Genomic DNA, 22,844 nt, shown 5'->3' with positions numbered 1-22,844 from the left:
ATAGCACTGTGATTCCACTTCAACTGTCAATATTCCATTCTTGGGATTGGCAGTTCAAGTAAGAATATTTAAAATTCTCAGCCAGAGGGCCTTGCCAAACTGCAAAACCCAGAATTTTGTATGTGTTGCCATGGCATTTGAAGAAGAGACATAGTGCTATTATTGTGTAAGGGCCTAAAGAGGTACTCTTTGTCACAGTGTCTGTCTCCCTGCCTAAATACCCTAACGATACAAAATCCTGTCTGATAGTAATAGCAGCTTCATTTACATACCGCTTCATACCACCTAAGCAGTCTCTAAGTGGTTTACAACTGTAAGCTAATTGCCCCCAACAAGTTGGGTACTTATTTTAGCAACCTCAGAAGGATGCAAGCTTGAGTCAAGCCTGCACCCTGGCTGGTATTTTCACCATCTCATGGTTTTTGAGTGCATGGCTGCAGTACAGGCATTTGACCACTTCGTCACCAGGGCTCTGCATAGAAGTGAAGCATAATCAATTCTAGTTAGTACTTGGGTGAGAGACTGCCAATGAGTACCAGGTGCTGCAGGCTATATTTCTGAGGAAGAAACTGGCAAAACCACATCTGAGTATTCCTTGCTTAAGAAAACCCCGTGAAATTTATGGGGTTGCTATAAGTCAGCAGATGAATTGAAGGTGTGCACACACAAATATAGCATGTAGTTGTAGGGAAAAGAACTCATGTTCCTACTATCTAGTCAGGGATGGTATTCTATTTCATAGACTGGACAAACATATACAGTGTGAATGTATATAAATACATAATTTTCTGCTGTTGTTTTCATGAGTGGTAAAGTTTGTTTGCTAAACATCTCCCTTTTAAAAAATAAAATAAATTCAAAGTGCCTTTTTGTCAGTCCTCAAGAGAACTGTGCTATTTTTGAGCAGGATCCATTTCAACACGACATTAGCCTGGCAACTGGGCTGTAAATATTTTATATTGAGTGCCATTCTGCTCTCCTCACCACACAGAGTAGTATGATCAAAGCATAGAAAGGGAGCTTTCAACCAGAGAGTGGTCACCTTTGCCTGTTTTGAGGGAAGCTCCAGACGAGATGCCAGAATATCTTACCCAACACAGGCAAACAACAAATATCTTTCAGAAACAAAATCAAAAACCAAGAGCTAGCTGTTCAGATTTGACCTTGTTTCGAATCTCTCCGCTTTCAAACTGTGGTTGGAAAGAACCAGATGTTGATAATTAAAATGGGATAGAGCCCTATAGCCCTGTGATCTGATGAAGCTAAAGTGTCTTGTGCTGTTGTAATGAGTACCAGGAAAACCTTTCCAAATGAAAACATTAATTATAACCAAAAGTCCCACTAATGCTCTTCCATTTCATATGGAGCTTCATTACATATAGATTTAGCTATCTGTTTTGACTGTGTGTCTGTTCCTTGGTATGTATGGAGCTGGCCCTGTTCATAGAAAAGAGTGAGAAAGATTCCTGTGAAGAGAGGAACTTTATGTGTACAGTGTCTTACGTTTTCTCTCACAAGAGATATCTTAGCTGGTGGCAACCTATGATCTGCAAAATATTCTTCAGGCTATTTGTGAAAAGTGATTCTGCAGTTCAAGCCACTCTCCTTGGGATTTTCATATGTGACAAATGTTTTGAAGAGAGGGCTTATTCCAGTTTCATGAGGCTAGCATGAGGTGTATATATTTGCTCAAATTAGTCATGAATACAAATCCCTGTTGCTCTTATGCACAGATTTTTAGGACACCTAGGATTCTGCTGAATCACTTGCATGTCTTTATACTGCAATGTTTTCCATCTGTATTGTTTCAGGAACCATTTTGCTTGTTTGGGAGGGGGGTTGAAATCAGAAATTCTTTTTGCAGAAAACTGCCTATTATGGGTTGATGCTACTAAGTGGTTGCTACAGATAGGAATTATACTAGATAAATATAATTGTTAAGCTGTTGCTTGTGCTTTTTATCTTTGAAGAAGAAAGGTCTAAATCCTCTGTTAGTGCTACCTAGGATTAACTCATTGAAATAAAACAAATTGGCTTAAATTAGTTGTGGCTAACAAGTTCTGTTCATTTCATTGGATCTCCTCTAAGTTGGACTTGTATGGGATGTAGTCAAAATAAACAAACAACCTGCTGTATGTGGAATCTACTTTAATTTTAAAGAGATCGGGGGAAAATAGAGTTGAATGTTCAGTCCTTTGATGTTTTTCCCCCTCCTGCTTCTTTCCTTTAAATAAAGAACTAAAATCTAAATCTATGTAAATAAATAAATGATTTTAAAATCATGTTTTTTTCTGGAAATATAAAGAGTTAATGAATGACATCAATTTTCCTTATTTGATTTAGAAGCACTATCACGTTCTGAGGCAGGAAGTAGCAGTCTTTGCTTTGCGCCCCCCCCCCCCCCCCTTTTAATTGCTGGTGTGAGGGTGAAGGCCAAGCAAGAAGGCCAGGAAATTAGGCAGTTTTCAAGCTGCCAGACAAGCAACTGTTATTATGGTAATTAATTGACTAATTCAACATACAAACAAGGGCTCTTTAAACCAAGAAGGGAGCATGCTATGTGACCCAGATCAGCTTTCACTCAGTGCCAGAATTCAGACATTCTGCAACTGAGAGGGTTTGCTCCTGAACCTGATAGCATAGTAGTGGAATAGAAAGTAGTAAAGCTTCCTTATTAACATCCCCTCTCTTCCACCCTCTATTTTTCTCCTTAGAAAAGAATTGCCTATTGAAATGTCTGCATGCTTGCTGGGCACTTTTTAAAAAAATGGTTCTAGTTTGGATTTGTTTGTATCCAGACTTTTTCACAGTTCTGGTTTTTAGTAATGGAAATTAAATATTGGTAACATATGTTTTGATGTTACAATATGCCAGGGTTCCTTTAAGTTCTGGGATATTGTAAGCAAGGCAGCAAGCTGGTACAGTGGGCCCTTGTTATATGCTAGGGTTTGGTTCCAGGAACCCCCGTGGATAACAAAATGTGTGGATGCTCAAGTCCCATTAAATGCAATGGCACAGCAAAATGGTGTCCTTTATATAAAATGACAAAATCAAGGTTTGCTGTTTGGAATTTCTACCTTTTTTTAAAAAAAAAATATTTTCAAACCATGGATGCTTGAATCCATGGATAAAAAAAATCCATGGATAAGGAGGTTCGACTGTAGCTGAAGAAACCACAGAAGGGTTTACTTATTGTGCCATCTGAACAGGAACTCTGGCTTCTTTCTGTCCTGTGGTATGCCAGAGGAATATCCTACAGTTTGTTGATCCTTTAGTTCCTTCTTTCCTTTACCTAAAGATATCGAAAATTTCATGCTCTGTGTCAGCCTTCATTTCTTAGGAGTGATGCTTCTGCTTATTTTTCTAAGTCAGTACCGTATCTGCTGCTGCAATGGTTGTAGCGGCAAATTGTGTGTCCAGGCTATGTCTGTCACACAGTCTGTTAGTACAGCAGTAAGAATGGCTGCTGTTAAGTCCCTTGCCACAGTGTTGTGGCCATTTTTGGAACATGGCCAAAACATTAAGAGGACAACAGCTTGGAGTCAGGCCAGGCACTAATCAGCAACACTTGGTTTCTTGACTTGAGTGAGGTCAAAGATAAAGATACACTAGTATATAGTTGTGTATGTAAAGAACCTTCTGTGCCTTGAATGCACACACACAAACCCAAGGCGGCGGGGGGGGGGGGGGTCCACATTGAGAGACTTCTATGACATGTACAGTACAGTGCTGGGGTTTTGTTTCAGGTTCCATGGATACCAAAATCTGTGGATACTCATCCCATTAAACACATTGGCACAACACAATTGGTGGCCCTTATATAAAATGGCAAAGTAAAGTTTAGGGTTTTTTAAATTATATTTTTGGGAATATTTTCAAGCTGTGGTTTTTTGAATCCAGGGATAAATAATCCATGGGTATGGAGGGCCAACTATGTATAATTTTCAGAATAAGCATACTAACATATTTATTATTATGTTTTAAACATGCTAAATGTTTTTAACTGTTTTCAAATCATGTGAGTTTTTAAAAACAACATTGTTACTTAATTCTTTTTTAAAACTTCTGTAAATTAATATTTTAGCTTAATATTTTAAAATTGTCATAAACTGTATTGAATTCTATCTTGGGGAATAGGTGGGATATAAATTCAACCAACCAACCAACCAATCAATCAAACAAACATTTCTTGTAATTATTCCCTCTTCCTTCTTGGAGAGTGGGCAATAGCTCAATGGTAGAACACATACTTTGGAAGCAAAAGTTTCTGGTTCAACTCTTACTGATTTCTTCTGCCCGAGATCCCAGAGATCTTCTTCCAGGTTGAGGGCCTAGTACTGGGTTTGGTGGACCATCAATCTGCGCTGCTAAAAGATTTAGCTTCAGAGTTGTGGGACAGGACAAAGAAAAGCTGACACTGTAAAAGCTGTGAGTCCCTTCTCTCTGCTGGGCTTATGATATTCCACTTACTGTCCTAAGCTTCAAAGACCCCAAACCTTTGATTGCTGTGGACACAGTATAACTCTGTAAAACTGTTGCGGGCATCACATAAAATGGCTGCTACATGGTTTAGTCAGGCACAAAATGACTTACTTCTCAGGCTGTCTAGATGACTCTGATCATCCCATCATCCCCCTACAGTCCTTTTTAAAAAAATGTTATTGTTTACAAAAGGTAAAACACAATTACATCACCATTCTACTTTAAAAACACAAGCTAAAATACAGATTTACAAAACTGAGGTCTCATTCAAAACTCCAAACCAAAATTTCCTGTGGTGCTGTGGTGGAACATGAGCGTGAGAATTGGAGTTAATATATTCTACAGTCCTTTCTCACTTATACAGCAGACATAAAATAAATTAATTGCATGAAGAACAGGTGGAATTGTACCCAGAAATGAAGTGCCTTCTGTTGTAGCCATTTTATACATGGTGCATGACTGTCCATGGGCAAGTCACATTCTCTCAATCTCAGAGGAAGGCATTGGCAAACCCACTCCGAACAAACTTTGCCAAGAAAACCCTATAATAGGTTTGTCTTAGGGTCTCAATAAGTCAGAAACGACTTGAAGGCACACAATAGCAGTATGTGGCTGGGAGGTTGGAACAGGCTGCAATCATTAGTGTGAAAGGGATGGAACAGACTTACTCTTGTGGACTGTAGCTTGCCTGGGGGATTCTGGAAGTTGTAATCCAGAATCCCCCAGGCAATAATTTTCCTATGCTCAGATGAAATAACATGGAGAGGGGGAGGAAAAAAGGACGTAAAAGGGGGAGAAGATTAGGTGGTGGGTAAGGGAAAGATGTCATCCTTAAAGAATGCAGGTAGGAATTGTTCAGACTGAGAGCTGCCATGTGCAGGGTCCAGTGTAGGTCAGTAACCCCCCTCTCCTGCAATTTTTCAGCCAAAGGGCTTTCAGCTGAATAAACAGTGAATGCTGAATGTTGGCAAAACAGTGCCATTCTGGGATGAAGGGTGCTAAATTGGGAGCTGGTGTGGGTGGGTACTTCTGAGTAACCCCCCCCCCCCATGTGACTAGGTATGACACACCATCACTTCCAGATTTCCAAAATGGCAGTGGCAATAGATAGCTATGGCTTTGCAGAGCTACACAGGAGCCTAAAATGCTGCAGCACATCCCTCAGGGCCCTGGAATATTTCCAGTCTCGTTTTGAACTCTTCCAGCCTGCTGTACAGCTGAGCAGCAGCTGGTTTGGGGCAGGGCATAGAAAGCCTGTTACCCAATAGTTAATTCATTAAATGTAATTCTTTAAAAGAAAATCAGGAAAAGGGAGCAGAAACATGTTGTGCAATCCTGCACATGTTTACTCAGAAGTAAGTCCTGTGTTCAACAGGAAGTGTTACAAAGACTTACGACTGCAGTCTTCAGAATACATCACTTTGCCTGGTTTCATGCCCAGTGCTGAAATCCTGCCCACTGAAGCTTGTGTTTCTGTCTCTCTTATATTGATGGGGCTTCTAAAAAGTGGGTGAGGAGGATTATATAGCCAGTGATGAGTACTTTAAATGTGAAAGCTCTGATTCTTGGGATGCTGAAGCCAGTGTCTAGGATCAAGTTGCATATATACATGACACTGTAAGAGAGATACTGTACATAGTCCTGCCAACTCTAGACTTTATTCTGATATTGAAACAAAGAGCAAGTGCACAGTCTCATCCCTGTACCCCCACCCAACCAGAAGCACTTCATACATACATCCCTCTTCTTTCTATGGTCCTCCTGGGCCCCATCCCTCCCCAAGAAAGCCTGGTGTCAGTGTTACTGTTTTGTTTTTGTTTTTACTATGAAGAGTATAACACTTGTAAAGGTTATACTGTACCAGCTCTTTCACTGGCCCAAAGGATAGTTTAGTCCTTGGATACAATCCTTAGCACAATAATCAAACCCAAGACCTCATTTTCCAGATGGAAATTAGATAGCACCTGGATTTTTTGCTTTAAAATGGGTATCTATTAAGTGATCCCAATGCTTGTCAGTCACTTGTCTATACCAGTTCCTGCTCAGCAGTTAAACACCTCAGGCCCCATTCTCACTAGCCCATTTGCTATGGATAGAACTGGGCATATCCGGTTGCCCTCATACCAAATCTCCCCAGGTAGAAGTTTTGACTACCCTTTACCTTGATCAATGCAATTTGCCCCTCTGAAGTTCACTTTTGCAGTACCGCTTTAAAGTGGAGCCTCCTTTGTTGTCAATCAAATTCACTTCCGCTTTCGTCAAAGGTGACATATCCTATAACCATTGGCCAATTGAATGGGTGCTTTCCCCCTCCTTTTAAAAAAAACAAAACTGGTTGCAGAGTTCACATATTCTGTTAACTTTTCAAATTTAAAAATCTCCAGGTGTGTGTGTTTGTGTGTGTGTTGTGTATTTGGGTCTTTACAGATTATGGCAACCCTAAAACGACCCCATCCTGGGGTTTTCTTGGCAAGATTGGTTCCGAGGAGATTTGCCATTCCCCTGAGGCTGAGAGAGTGTGACTCCCCCAAAGTCATGGGGTTCCACAGCCTTCCCTCTGAATGCCAGTCTCTAGCTTCCCCTTTGCTTCCAGCCCAGCCTTTCCTCCTCTTTGGAACCTCTTCCCTTCCCTTCCCTTCAAGCCCAATGCCACCTCCAAAGCCCTTGCCTCCCCCCCCCCCCAGATGCCAGCTTCTTCCCTTCCCTTCGCTTCCAGCCCAATGCCACCTCTGAATCTCTTGCCCCCCCCCCCTCCTGGATGCCAGCCTGTTCTCTTCCCTTCCAGCCCAAAACATGCACATAATCTGTCACAATAATAACAATAATACCTCACCTCAGAATGCCATCTCTGCATCCTCTTTCCGATTGCCACCCCAGAATGCCATCTCTCCTTACATACGCATATGCAGCAAAAGCACTCACACATTGTAGCAAAAGCATTCACTTGTATCAGTTTGCCAAATTTAGAAAGGAACACAAAGCATTCACATAGTCTGTCTCTCTCTCTCTCTCTCTCTCTCACACACACACACACACACACACACATTAGAAAAAAATGCTGCTTGCAAAGCGACCGGTGCGAGAGGGGAGGCATGTTCCGCCCACTGCTCTCCCTCTGACCAAATCCCTCTCCTGAACTTGACCTGATCATGACCGGGGCCAAGTTCACATTTGCTGGCAGCAGAGAAGAAATGGGTTTTCCTAAAAGAAACAGGAAATAATCCACTTTTGGAAAAACTGCTCTAAGGGGAATTTGCCCTGGATCGGGTGTTGCAAGACCCTAATTCTGATGTGTTTAAACCGGTGCCAATGGGAACTTCCCACTTTTAATCCAGGTTACAATTCGGTACAAAAGGTAGTCTGAATGGCCCCTCAATGAGGTGCCAACAACTTTAAAACGTGTCCAAAAGAAAAGCAGGGGGGAAGGGTGGCATGTATAAGACTGGGTTTGGTGCTGCACTCAGATGTCTCTGGGAATTGAATGCTTGTCGTGTGTCTGTACTTTGGCCACCCTTGATGGTGAGCTGGAATTATGCTGCTGTTCCATAAATATGTGTTAGCAATAACTAAAGTAGGCATGGAATGTGCAGCTGGGTTTCTGTTACAAGTGTTCTTGGCAGAAACTTGGCTGGAAAGTTGCAGAGGTACAGGAAATGCTGTACAAATATATTTCCCCAAATAATCAGACTTCTAGGTAAGTCAGGTTGTTAATGACAGATAACACAATTCATCCTTGCAGCAAAACAACAATGGGAGACTTGCCAAATTAGTGTACTGTTTTGTTTTTAGGTTTTTTTAGTTGATTATTTTTAAAGCGATTTTCTTTTCATTCTGCTTTTTCCAGGAGACTGAATAACAATGAACTGACAGCCATTCCTTCCCTGGGAGCAGCTTCTGGCTACATAACTTCCCTATACCTGTAAGTCTCAGTTTCAGCATTCTTCCCAATATATTTTTATTTTCAAGAATCTGTGTGGTTTCTATGTATGTTACATATCATGGCTTTGGTGCAGTCAACTGATATATTCAGTCCCTCTAGAAAAGTTTGAATTTTCTGGAAAGGATCTGAAGCGAGAGAATTGACATTTTTCATTGATGAGACAAATTAAATTGAAGAACTCTTACAGTAGACCCTTGTTATACGCTGGGGTTTGATTCCAAGATCCACCGTGTATAACAAAATCCACGGATGCTCAAGTCCCATTAAATATAATGACATAGCAAAATGGTGTCCCTTATAAAAAATGGAAAATCAAGGTTTGATATTTGAAATTTATCCTTTTTTTTTTGAACATTTTCAAACCGTGGTTGCTTGAATCCATGTATAAAAAATCTGCTTATTAGAAGGGCCAATTGTACTTTCAAGTCAGTTTCTTAGAAACTGGCTCAGAGATTTTTCAGGATTGAAATACAGCTGGCCCTCCAGATTTGCTGGTTTCTTTTTTGCCAACTTGATGATTTGTGTATTTGATTACTATGTTTTCTCTAGGAATCTCTAGGTCCCCCAGAGTCATTCGATGTTCAGCAGTTGTGCTGGAGGATCTAGAGGTTACTAGAAAAGTGCTCTCTCAACTAAAAAAAAAATACAATGGCGGGTTATAGACCGCCCATTTGGGGCGGGCTGCACCCGCCCCTTTCCCCAGTGTATCGGGGCCTCAGCTGCTAGAACGGCAGCCGCTGAGGCCCCAATCTGCCGCTTTTCAGGCTGCGGGGAAGCAGCAAAACGCCGCTTCCCCGCAGCCTGAAAAGGGGTGTCCCTGGGGCTTCAAGCCCCAAGGACGGCGGCGGGGAGAAGGAGAAAGGGGCCGCTTGGCCCCTTTCTCCATTGCTTAGCTGGGCGCAGCCGTCTGAAGGCTGCGCCCAGCGAAGCAAAGCGCCGCCGCAAACCAGGAAGGAGCTCCGAAACGGAGCTCCTTCCTGGTCTGCAGAAAGGGCGCCCTGGTGCGAACCGACGACGTCACGTCCGCGCCGCCCCATGTAGAGGCGGCGCGGTCGTGACGTCATGGTGGCCCCCTTGTGGAAGGTGAGCCGCCATTTTGTACGGACTCAGTCCGTACTAGGGTTAGGGGGTGCGGAAGCACCGCACCTTCCTAACCCTAGTACGGACTGAGTCCGTACTTTAATGGCGGTTTGTAACCCGCCAATATTAACAGTTTTTCCTTTTGCTGAAAGCGGGGAACTCACTGTATACTAGCTTTTTAGTCAGTAATATGGTGATTACGTCAGTTAAATCTGGTTTCTGGTTTCAAGAAGGAAATACAGGGGAAGTTGCTAGACAAAAAATGGCAGAGGTGTAAGAGTTCAGATGGAATACAATATACAAGATGAGTGTCTGAGATGGTGTTTGGCCTCACTTTCCTTGGTAAAGGAAATAGGATTATTTGGTATCTTTAGGATACTTCTGGTTTGCAAAGCAATATAAATTAATAATAAATAAAACTTTTATTTATATACCACCTTTCCTCCAGATCAAAGCAGCTTACATATCAAATTATAACATATTACAATAAAATACAATACAATATATCAAAATTTCATACAGATTAAAAACCCTTAAAAGCAATATATCAACAGTCACACTATCAGTTTTGGTTAGGCAAACTGGTCTTATCGGGGTGTAATATCTCTATATAGAGTTGGGAGGATATGCTGACTGAAAAAGATGGGTTTTCAGTGCCTTTTTAAAGGCTTCCAGTGCATTCCAATAAGTTGGAGCTATTGCCGTGTAGGCTCTCTGGTGAGTTGTTGACAGTCTCACTCTGGGGTATTCAAGTAAATATTTCCCTGTTGTTCTGAGAGTGCGGGGCAGATCCCTCAGAATTAGTATGTGTTGCAGTTGCACAGTGGGAGAATTATCTGGTCAGCTGCTGCCAAAATCATGATGCTGGGTGTGATCCCCAGGGGGTTAGAATTTTGTTGGCAAGATTCTCCTTCTTATAGGTAAAAAAGACAATGTTTCAGGTCACCCCAGTCACCAAATAGTTATTTTAAATATCAAGAACACTAATGGGAGCCATGTCTGGGGAGGGCAGGGAAGGGTAACCATTTCTGCGGCCCCGGTCCAGTGCTTTGCTGGCACTAAAATGAATGAATTAGCGCTAGCAAAAAGGTGTGGGTTTTCAAGGTTTCTTTGGCTCAGTGTGTTTAAGTGCTGTGCCAAAGAAATGGCATGATGCCAGCATCGAGGTGGAGTTGGGCCAGGCGGCTGCCATGTCCCCACTCTTCCCCGATGCCGGTGTTTATCGCCGGTCTGTTTAGCCCTTTAGTTTAGCCGTCTGGCATGCAGCCTTCCTTTCTTTCTACTAACCTACATCTTTTCCAGCATTAATGTCTTTTCCAATGAGTCATGCCTTCTCATGATGTGGGCAAAGTACAACAGCCTCAGTTTCATCATCTTGGCTTCCAGGGAGATTTCAAACTTGATCAATTCAAGGACGCATTTGTTTGTCTTTTTGTCTTCCCACAATATTCTCAGCACTCTTCTCCAGCACCACATTTCAAATGCGCTGATATTCTTCTACCTCACCATATATCAAGAGATCTCAGGGCAGCTTACAATAGTATTTAAACAGACTAAAACAGTAAGATAGTTGAAATAAGCTTGAAACGTATGGGTATTAAACAGTATAATGAGTTAAAAACCAATTTAAATTTTTAAAAAGTTTTTAAAACTATAAATTACTGTCTGTGGATTGGATTAATGAGACCCAATGAGGCAGAGCTTTCCACAGTTGGGGTACCACAGCTGTGAAGACCCTCTCTCATGTCCTGACAGTGTGCTGACCTCACTGATGGGACACAGTGGAGGCCTCCCTAGCAGATCTTAATCTTTGGATGCTCCCTTAAGTATTATGGTCCCAAGCTGTTTAGGGCTTTAAATGTCATAACGAGCACATTTGAATTGAGACCAGAAACATATTTTAAGCCAATGCAGTTCTTTTAACACTGGCATTACATACTGTCTATATGATATTTCAGTCAACAGTTAAACCATTGCATTTTGCATTAGCTTCAGCTTCTGAGTCTTCTTCAAGGGCAACCCCATGTTGAGCACATTCCAAAAGTCAGGTCTGGGGGGTTACCAGTGTATAGACCATTGTGGCTAGATTATCTCTGTCCAAACTACAAACATGTTCAAATAAGTACATCCCCAAACTGTAGATCCCTGGATTCTGTAGGACAGGGCCATGCCAGTTAAAGTGGTATAAATCTGCCATAACTTTATATTATAGATACAGTTAGTGTCTGCAGACAGGCCAACCTCATTAATAAGTAGTGTGTGATCCTTTCCATGCCAGTAAAGTAAGCAAATGCCCTTTTCCTTTTCTGTTTTACTTTCTTGGTTTATGTTACTTTGTAGCTTGCCCTTTTTGTAAAATGTCCAGTCTGATATAATTGCTCCCACATTTTATCCTCGTACCAGCTCTGTGAGTAGGAATGAACAAGAAGGAGTGATTGGCCCGTAGTCATCCAGTGAGTTTCATGGCTGTGGAACACAAAGAGCTGCCCTTTGGCCTGTTGGGCTATTGGTCCACCTAGCTCAGTACTGCCTATGTTGCTTGTATGCCATAATGTGCCGTTTGTTTGGGCACATTTCCCAGCCTGACCTAAAGATACTAGTGGTTGAACCTGGGATCTTCTATATGCTAATAAAGTGCTCGGTCCCTAATCTGTGATGCTTCCATATGGGGGGACTTGAACTTGGATTTCTCTTGTTCTTGTCCAACATACTGTATTTTTTTTTACTTGATAGGGAGATATTTAATTATTTATATTTGATTATTTACTTCATGTATATGCTACCTTTCTCCCAAGGTGAGCCCCAAGATTGCTTCCAGAGATAACAAATTAAAGGTGCCCCAGAACTGATATTTCACCTTTTCCCTCACATGGATCCAAGCTACTGTAGTTTACAGCATAGATTTAAAAACAAAGTACAACTAAAAACCTAATTATAGATTTTTTAAAAAAACAAACAATTAAAGGAGCTGTCCTATTAAAACATAATTTTAAACAATTTAAAACAATATGAAAGCATTTAAAAGAATATAATAAGAATAAAAGGACAGCTTGAGCCTCTCCTCCCTCAGGGGGCTGAGTCAGAAGAAGCTGTCAAGAATGATGAAGATGCTGTAGGATACCACAAAGATATATCATTGTTCATGTGAAGAACTGGAAGAAGACCCCCATTTTGAAATTCTTGACTGTCTCTATAGACAAATGTAATAGAACAGCTATGGCGATGGTTCTCAAACTTTGGTTCTCCAGGTGTTCTGGACTTCATCTCCCAGAGGTCCCAGCCAGTTTGACCAATAGTCAGAAATTCTGGTAGCTGAAATCTAAAATATCTGGAGGACCAATATTTAGGAACTACCAACCTATGGAATGGAGGAGAGATATAGGACTGGAGCATGGCTTTGGTGCGGCTTCTGGACATGTATCATTTAAACAGCATACCTCCAAAGTGACTCGAAGCAGCTTTATTTTGGCCTGTCTGGATCAGGCCATAGTTGCCCTTTTCAAAAATGAGAAACTGTTGTGTGAAAAATGGTTAACTTATGAGGATATAACCAAAATTGTTAACAGTCAAAGAATGTTTAAAACAGAAGAAGAATTGCATGTAGAAGGATATAATTGTAACTGGTTTTTGTATAGAAGAATAAAACAAAGATTTAGTCAAGATATGAAACTATTGAGAATTGAAAAAGGAGAAACAGAATTTGAGAAAATTATAAGACAAGAACTAAGTCGAAAAATTTCAAAAATCTACCAGCTATTACTAAAACAAGAACTGGAACAAGAAACGATTAAAAGTTGCATGAATAAATAGGCACAAGATTTAGGTCAAAATATTCAGCTTACTCAATGGGAAAAGAGTTGGACAAAAAGAATGAAATATTCTAAGAATTATGAGGTACAAGAAAACCTGATAAAAATGCAATTTAGATGGCACTTAACCCCAGACATGATAGCCGGGATATCTCATAACTGTAAAAATAATTGTTGGAAATGCAATACTGAAGTTGGTATATGGATGCATTGCTGGTGGAAATGCAAGAGAGTGAACCAGTATTGGACAAAAATACATCAAGTGATACAAAAAATCCTTAAAATAAACATAAATAAAGATCAAAAAATGTTTCTACTTAATATGACTGAAGATAAAGATCTAGAAAAAAGATATGGAAAATTAATAATTTATATGGTTTGTGCAGTGAGACTTTTATTAGCTACAATGTGGAAACAAGAACAAATACCAGATTTGGACTCATGGGTTTTAAAAGTCTATGATTGCATGGAAATGGACACATTGGCTTGCTACATAAATAAAAGATCAATAAAGAAATTCGAACAGGATTGGAAACCATGGATAAATTATTTGAGTGAAGAAAAAGGGACACATGCTAGTATTATTTTCAAGAACTCCTTAAACTAAAACTAAATCCACTTAAAGATGTAAAAAAAATGGAATTGGAAAAAAAATCGATAGGGTTATATTAAGATGGAAAAGGAGGCAAAAAGGGTTTATATTTACCAGTAATATACTTGTAAAGTACATTTAAATGTGAATTTGGGAAAAGAAAGTAACATTAATCTGATGTGTAGTATACGAAATAGATAAAGACAAAAGGAAGTAACATTGATGTAAATATGTACAAATAAGAGACATGTAGTATTATGTATTTTAGTATGTAGAAAAAATTAATAAAATATTTTTTAAAAGACTAGGCATAGTTAAATAGTATCTTATAATGGCAACATACTGGTTCATTCTGTGTGTGGCAGGGGAATCATTGCTGCCTTCTGTGATCACTTTGAAGAGAGAAGCAGCTGGTGGCATTTCAGATGGAGGTGCTCAAGCAGGCAAAGAACATACTGAAATATGCCATGGATGGTACAGCATGATCCGTGTCAGCTGGGTTTGCTTGAAGGACATGGCTTCATTTTTTATTGTTTTTCCTGTGGAACCACAGTAACACTGTGGATTTGTAATTCAGCAAGGACTGGCTGTTCATTTCTGGAGGTTAATACTACTTCAGAAGTTTTAAAAGCAGACCCTAAATGGCCCTGCCCATGACATTTTGGCGTAAGTCCTATTACAGACAGCTAGACCCTTGTGCCATATACACTAGTACACTAACTTGAGATGTCTTTTTACATGGAAGGTGAGAGCCTGCCCAGCTTTAAGCTCAGACGTACACCTTGCCCCCCTTTGGAAGTTGGAGTATATAATGCATTGAACAGCTTGTATAAAAAATGTCCTTGAAGAGTATACCATGAAAGTCAAGTTTTTTCGCTGCTCTGCCATACCACCACAAGAAATTTTAATTGAAGAAAGCACTTTAATGGCGTAAGAAATTGGCCTCAGGTGCAGCAAGAGAGCTATGGAAAAGGCTACCACTGATGGAAAGGAATTGAACTGTTTATTTAATTTATTTCAAGAAACATATAGAATATTTATAGAATACATATAGAATTTAGAAGTCTTAACAATTTTTATCAAGAGCAGATCGATTGTTCTCTGTGACATTTTCTTTTTCCATTTGGAAGAAAGACACTCATTATCAACTCTGGCCCTGAAGAATGCATATTTTTACAGCAGTGTTGCCGCTGCCACCACCACCTTTTTAAAAAAAATGTTCTTGCCATTCATAGTGCATTCTCAAGCTCTTACAGATCAAAGTGCTTTTGTTTAGGCTGCTAAAGGCACTTTCTGTGTGCCTTTAGCAGTCTAATAAAGTGTATGAGCCTTCTGTAACAATGCAGTTATTCTCATGCATGGATGGAGGAACTGCTGTTCAGCCCCTCAAATGTTGTGTTGGAGTGGTTACCAACATAGAAATATGTCTATAGAGCCTGAAGGCAGGTTCACATAGTAGGGCAAGGTGTAGATTGTCCATACAACATGATGTGGAACAGATTGCTGTGTTTGTGTATGCTCCCTATTCTTGTGATCAGTTGCAGAAGCCTGTACATGTAAACAAAATAAAATCACTCAAGTATTGTTGATGAGATCAGGCCTCATTCGTTTTCATATTGTGATGTGGTGATTCTCTTACTATGCTTAACTGTTGCTTTATCAGTTGTGGGTTTATACATTTGTTTGTTTACTGTGCTAAGGTATTTTTTCTGAAATGAAATCAATAGAGAGGTGAAAGCAAACACTATTATTAAAAGAGAAAAGCTAATAAGATAATTGCATCAAGGTGCAGTTGTCTACGTTGTGACCTAACTCTCTGCCCTCACATTATTAGCTGCTGCTCTCAACTTTAGTCCTGGTAAACACTTTCCATGCTGGGACATCTTGTCTTATTGTTTCCTGCAGGCTGTGCAATCTGGGCAGTTTTTTTTTTTTTAAATTAATATTTATTGAAGTTTCAACATTTAAAAACAAATAAAGAAAGCTATTTATAACCAATGCTTATAATATTCAACAGTTTACACCATACAAACCTTGTCTTTAGTACTTCCTAACCTTCAGTTCTTTTCTGCTTATTTATACATAAATTCATCCTTGCTTAATATGGCCCAACAATAATTCAAAGTCATTATTATGTACATATTTATCCCCTTCTTCTTATCCTACCTAGCCATGGTCTCTGGCTGCTTCGCCGGTAGGGGCTCTGCCTTAAAAATAGATGGCCTTGGGATCTACATAGCATTTATCCCTTCATTAAGTTTCCTAAGTCATTAAGCCAATAGTAACAGATACAAAATATACAATAGAGAGGGCATATATCATCTATAATATTCCTACTCCCACTACTACATTTCTTCCCCATTGTTCTTGAAGAGATTTTATGACAATGGTCCAGTCTTCTCTGTTCTTGCTTTGTGATTCATTACGAAGAGCCTCTGACAGTTTATCCATTTCCATCATATCAAGTAATTTATAGGTCCAATCTTCTTTGCGAGGAGTCATTTTGGATTTCCAATTACGTGCATATATTATTCTTGCTGCTGACAACATATAAAAAATTATTTTGCCCCATTTCTTTTCCAAGCCAAAGTCTATTATGTTCAACAAGAATACATCAGGTGAAAACTTAAGTCTTACATCTATAAGTTTTTTAATTTCAAAATATATCATTTTCCAGAAGTTAACTGCATGCTCACATGTCCACCACATGTGATAAAGAGTTCCCTGAATTTTCCCACATTTCCAACATAAATTATTACTACAATTATACATTTTACTTATTTTTACTGGAGTTAAATACCAACGGTAAAAGATTTTGTAGTAACTTTCTCTAATGCTTTGACTGCAAGTATATCTAATTCTTTTTTTCCAGGAGTATTCCCATTGATCTAGAGGGATCACCACATCAAAATTTCTCGCCCATTTAATCATATTATCTTTGATTAACTCATCTTCCATTTGATGGGCCAAGATACATTTATACAGCCTTGATATTGGTGCCCTCTTATCTGATAATAGTTCTGCCTCCAGATTTGAGTCGGTATTGCCTATCCCCCCTTGTTTCTGATCCATACTGAAGCGTTCCCGCAGCTGTCTGTAGAAGAACCATGAAATATCAAGGCCTTGATTTAAAAGGCTTTCATGAGTTTTAATCTGATATTTCCCATCCCGCAAAACTAATAAGTCTTTATAATAGATCCATTCATCTTTTTTACTACTATATTTGAAAAAGGCTTCCTGTGGGGATGCCCACATTGGGATTTTAACACAAATTAGCCTTTTATACTTTTTCCATATCCTTAATAGAGGTCCTCTTACAAAATGGTTACTGACATCCCTATTTGCTCTTTCTTTATCATAGAAAAGGAACGCATGCCAACCAAACCTCAAGTTAGTGTGTTCCAAGTTTAATAAATCTTCATCCGTTAAACTTATCCATTCTTTCAACCACAATAGGCATGATACCTCAAAGTAGATTCTCAGGTTAGGCATGGCGAGTCCTCCCCTTTCACCTACATCTTGTAGGTATTTCATCTTTATTCTAGGTTTTTTACCTTTCCATACAAACTTTGAGAGACCCTTTTCCCACTCTTTAAATGGTTTCTCGTTTGTGATTACTGGTATTGTTTGAAACAAAAATAGGAACTTAGGGAGAATATTCATCTTTATAACTGATATCCTTCCCAATAATGATAAGCTCAGATCTTTCCATCTTTTTAAATCTTTTTTAACACAATCCCACAAATTCCCATAGTTATTAGCGAATAATTCTGAATTTTTATTTGTGATCCAAATTCCTAAATATTTGATTTTTTTATGCACTTTTATCCCAGTAATTATTTCCAGTTTTTGAGACTCGTTTGCTGTCATATTTTTCACTATAATTGCCGTTTTGTTCTTATTAATTTTTAAACCAGATATCAATTCAAATTTCTTAAGTTCCCTCATCAATTCCAAAGAATCATTTAAAGGATCACTTAAAGTCACCATAAGATCATCAGCAAAAGCCTTCAGCTTATATTCTTTTCTTTGAACTTGGACCCCTTTAATATTTGTATTTCTTCTTAAGGTTTGCAGCAAAGCCTCAAACACCAACAAGAAGAGAAGGGGGGAAAGAGGACACCCTTGCCTTGTACCCTTTGTTATGCGCAGAACCTCAGTTCTTTCTCCATTTATCCATAACCTTGCTCCTTGATCTTGGTATATTGCTCCAACCCATCTCATATAGTTGTCCCCTAAATCAAACTTTCCCATTACACATTTTAGCAGAGACCATGAAACATTATCAAAAGCCTTCTCTAAATCAAAAAAGAAGGCTGCAAATTTCTTATTAATATACACTTCATGATAGTCAACTAAATTTAAATAGTGCCTAGTATTGTCTCTAATGTATCTTTTTGGTACAAAACCTCTTTGATCTTTATGAATGACTGAAGTGATATTTTTTTTCAGCCTTTCTGCTAAGATACTCGCAAAGATCTTGTAGTCGTTATTTAAAAGTGATATAGGTCTATAGTTTATCACTTGGGTCAGGTCTTTTCCCTCTTTTGGAATAAGGGATATAGTTGCTTCTTTCCAAGTTGTAGGGAAATATCCCTCCTTCAGATTATTCATCATATTTTTCAGTGGTTCTACTAATTCAAATTGAAAAGTCTTATAATATAAGGCTGAGAAGCCATCTGGGCCAGGAGCAGAACCAGATTTACTATCCTTAATGGCTTGAAGTACTTCTGCTGTGGTAATTGGCTGATTCATCTGAACCTTTTGTTCTGGTGTTATTTGAGGAAGGCTACTATTATTTACATATTGATTTATTTCCTTTACATCTTCTTCATGTTGATTGTATAAGTTCTTGTAGTAGTTATAGAAGATCTGTTTAATTTTATTTTGATCTGTAACAATTTGTTGGCCTTGCTGGATCTTAATTATCAACTTTTTCTCTTTTTTTTCTTTCAGTTTACTAGCCAGCCATTTACCCGACTTATTTGAATCTTGAAAGTTCTTTAGTCTTAAATATTTAAGCTTTTTTTCTATCTCTTCTATAACCAAGATAGACATTTGTTTTTGAAGTATTTTAATCTCCGAGTTAATCTTTGAGTTTGTAGGATTTTTATGCAATTCTTCTTCTTTTACTCTCAATTTGTCTGTTATCTCTTTCAATTTTTCTTGATGTTTTCTTCTCATTTCCGCATTTTTCTTTATGAAAAAACCTCTTAGGACCGCCTTCGATGCTTCCCAAACAATCATATCTTTAGTGCCTTTCCCCATATTTTCTTGAAAGTAATGTTTAAGTATTTCTTTGGCATCTTCTACTATTTTGGGGGATTTCAAAAGTTTTTCATTTAATCTCCAATTATACACTGCTTTTTTAGCTTTGATTTTTAGAGAGATGGGATTATGGTCTGATAGAGATCGTGGCAAAATATCCATCCTATTCACTTGAGTAGAGAGACCCAATCTGGGCAGTTTTGAAGTGACCTTGATATATTTGTTTTATTTCCCCCCTCCTCCTCCTCTGTACACGGAGTACATAAGTGAGCAAGACAAATTGGCTGCATTCCTATTTTTCCATTAAGATTGTGCTAAAATATGGAAAGCTGCAAGCTCTGTCATTCAGGTCAGAAATTGGCAGCTGTGACCACTTCTCTTTTTCCTGTCCAACCCCCCTCTTCCTGGTTCGTATTTCAAAGAAAACAAAGACAAATCTGAAGGATCTGTCATTTTTTAAAAGTGTTTTTCATCATTCCTCATTAATGCCACCATCAAAGGGTCAGCTCCAGTATTCAGTCTTGCCTGTAGTACAGTTGTGATGGAATTGAGGTAATCAGTCATTCAGCTTGTGCTCACATCTGCCTTTCCTACAAATGGCTAAGGAAGGAGGTAATCAACATACGATGCTGTCACTGTGATTGTGTGGGTGCTTGATGACCTGAACTTCCCATACAAGGTCCATTTCTCAGCATGGTAGGCAGGCAACTAGAGAGGCACTTAGGTTCTCCTGTTCAAGATATTCAGTTTTTGTTCAGTTTAAAGTGAAAGTGGATCATGAATCTACTGTTTCCTCTACAGTTGCAGTGTTTTTACTGTCTACACAAAGGGAAGCGGCATCTTTGATGGATTGCTGAATACAAGAACAACTCAAAAGGAATACTAAAAAAGATGGGAATTCAGGATGGATAGGAGTTTCTCAAAAGGGAGATACTGAAGGCACAATTTCAAACTGTTCCAATGAGGAGGAAAAATGGGAAGTGTCTTAAGAAACCAGGATGGTTGACTAAAGAACTTTCAACTGAGTTAACTTTTCAATGGGAGATGTATAAGAAATGGAAAAAGCAGGAAATCACCAAAGAGGAATTCAAGTAGATAGCACATGTAAGGGTAAAGTCAGACAAGCTAAAGCGCAGAATGAGTTCGGGCTTGCTACAGAGATTAAGAACAATAAAAAGGGCTTTTGAGTGGTATGTCCGTAGCAAAAGGGGGAAAAAAGGAAATGGTAGAACCACTGCATGGAGAAGATAGAGAAATGCTAACAGGGGGCAGAGAAAGGCAGAACTTCTCAACGCCTTCTTTGCCTGAATCCCCACCTACTGTGCTTCTGATGGTGGTGGGATGGAGAGAGGGGCCTCTCCTGAGGATCTCAGAGCCCAGGCCGGTTCATACAGGGAGATATGGTCTGACAAATAGCTTGGACCTGAGCCAGTGACTTGGATGAAAAAATAGGGAGCATGCTTATCAAATTTGCAGGTGACAGAAAATTGGGAGGAATAGCTAATACCCTAGAGGACAGGATCAAGATTCAAAATTACCTTAATAAATTAGAAAGCTAGACCAAAGTTAACAAAATGAATTTCAACACGAAGAAATGTAAGGTACTGCATTTAGGGTGGAAAAATGAAATGCCATAGATATAGGATGGGTGACACCTGGCTGAACAAGACTACATGTGAAAGGGATTTAGTAATATTAATAGACCACAAGTTGAACATGAATCAACAGTGTGATGCGGCAGCTAAAAAGGCCAATGCGATTCTTGACTGCATGAGTAGACGTACAGTGTCTAGATCAAGGGAAGTAATAGTGCCACTCTATTCTGCCTTGGTCATGCCTCACCTGGAAAATTGTGTCCAGTTCTGGGTACCATGTTGAGAAGCTGGAGTGTGTTCAGAGGAGGGCGACTAAAATGGTGAAGGGTCTGGAAACCATGCCCTATGAGGAACGGCTTAGGGAGCTGGGGATGTTTAGCCTGGAGAAGAGAAGGTTAAGAGGTGATATGATAGCCTGGTTTAAGTATTTGAAGGGATTTCATATTGATGAGGGAGCAAGCTTGTTTTTGCTGCTCCAGAGAATAGGACCCAAAACGATGGATGCAAGCTACAGAAAAAGAGATTCCACCTCAACATTAGGATGAACTTCCTGACAGTAAGGGCTGTTTGACAATGGAACACACTTCCTTGAAGTGTAGTGGAGTCTCCTTCCTTGGCAGTCTTTAAACAGGCTGGATGGCCATCTGTCGGGAATGCTTTGACTGTGTATTCCTGCATAGCAGTGAATTGGACTGGATGGACCTTGTGGTCTCTTCTAATTGTATGATTCTATGATGAGAAGTTTATGTCTGGTGTTCAAGTGTATGGGGGGGTTCTCCCCCCCCCCCCAAAGCATTGCTAAAGTAAGGTCTCATACCTGCTTTGGAAGAGAATTGCTATTTGCAAAATCTTCAAGATAAAGTTGTGATCTTCCCATTTAAATTTTTTTTGTTTTGTATGGCAGTGGTGCTGGCAAGATTGGGAAGTTTCCAGGAGGGCATAAAGAAGTGAGCAAGGGAACATTAGATGTGGCCTGTGGGTTGTGCTTTGGCCAGCTCTGGTTTACATTGTGGTTTGAGTTTGCTGTTCTTGTACTCATCAGAGAGGATTGATGTTCCGGCTGTGCAAGGGGCAATTTGTATACAAGCCTGTGCCTGCTAGGGAGCCATTTTTGACATCCTTTCAGATGCTTAGCCCTCATGGTTGCTACTTATTAATATTGTGGACGTTTCCCAAGTGGAGTTACAAAATACAAACAAATTAAAATTCCTGTAACAAATTAGCTTATTTCTCATCCACCTACATTCTGCTGCCCCAAGTAAGAGCAAACAGAGTTTCTAGGCCAAACCCAACAGTAGATTCCACTAGATTAGAATCACTGAAATGAATGGACTTTTTTAGGACCACTTGCATTCAGTTGATTTCTCTGAGTCTCCTCTTGCTGGGACTCACTGGATTTAGCTTTTGGGACTACTGTAGTCACTCATTAGGTGAGGTTTCTCTAGCAAATCCTGTAATTCATCTTGCATATAGCATTACTTTATTTTCAAATTGTTGCTAAAGTACAGGTGCAGTCATAGACACCATATGCAAGAGACTGTTGGTGCCGTGTTATATTATTAGCAGAGGCTAAGCCTAAAGCATATTTCAATTTAATTATTCATTGGGGAGCAAATCTTATTTTTATTTCTTTCTGCTTTGAAAATGTTGCCAAAACAGTTCATCTACAACACCATCAAGCATTTGGGAAAGATTTTGAATGGAACAGAAGAAAATAATTTGTATATGAGTTAATCAAAGACAGACCTGCAGAGACATCTCAATGCTAACAACTGCTAAATGCCACTTGATGACTGTTCTTCCTCAGGAAATTCAAAAGTGTTGACTTGAATCTTAAAGCCATCTGTACTGATTCTAAAGTTACACTGAGAGAGCTTCTCACAATAATTTATTTAGCCATAATCTGTGCAGTAGAATTATGGGAGTTATTTACAATTGTTTTAGGGAGAAATGCAGCTATATTGTTATTTTTGCTGTTGCCGACATTTTGAATGTCCCTGAAAAGAGGAGCAGTGATGGCAGCTTCTAAAGAGATATTAGAAAGTGGGGAAACCTCACTGCTACTTAAGGGTATGAGG

The 22,844-nt window shown here is 39.4% G+C and overlaps 1 protein-coding gene across 1 annotated transcript in view; it reads left to right on the top strand.

The window, feature by feature from the left end:
* LOC149321300 (leucine-rich repeats and immunoglobulin-like domains protein 1) overlaps positions 1-22,844 on the top strand; it is a 167,297-nt gene that overhangs the window by 68,439 nt on the left and 76,014 nt on the right. Inside the window, exon 3 of the mRNA XM_089519179.1 lies at positions 8,327-8,401. Within this exon, the coding sequence (XP_089375305.1) occupies positions 8,327-8,401 (75 nt within the window). The remainder of the gene's footprint in view (positions 1-8,326; positions 8,402-22,844) is intronic.

Source organism: Sceloporus occidentalis, unplaced genomic scaffold (assembly GCF_023333645.1).
Source record: "Sceloporus occidentalis isolate IW3139 unplaced genomic scaffold, rSceOcc1.0.p SCAF_1, whole genome shotgun sequence".
Lineage (NCBI taxonomy): Eukaryota > Metazoa > Chordata > Lepidosauria > Squamata > Phrynosomatidae > Sceloporus > Sceloporus occidentalis.
This window is presented reverse-complemented; position numbering and strand designations above follow the sequence as displayed.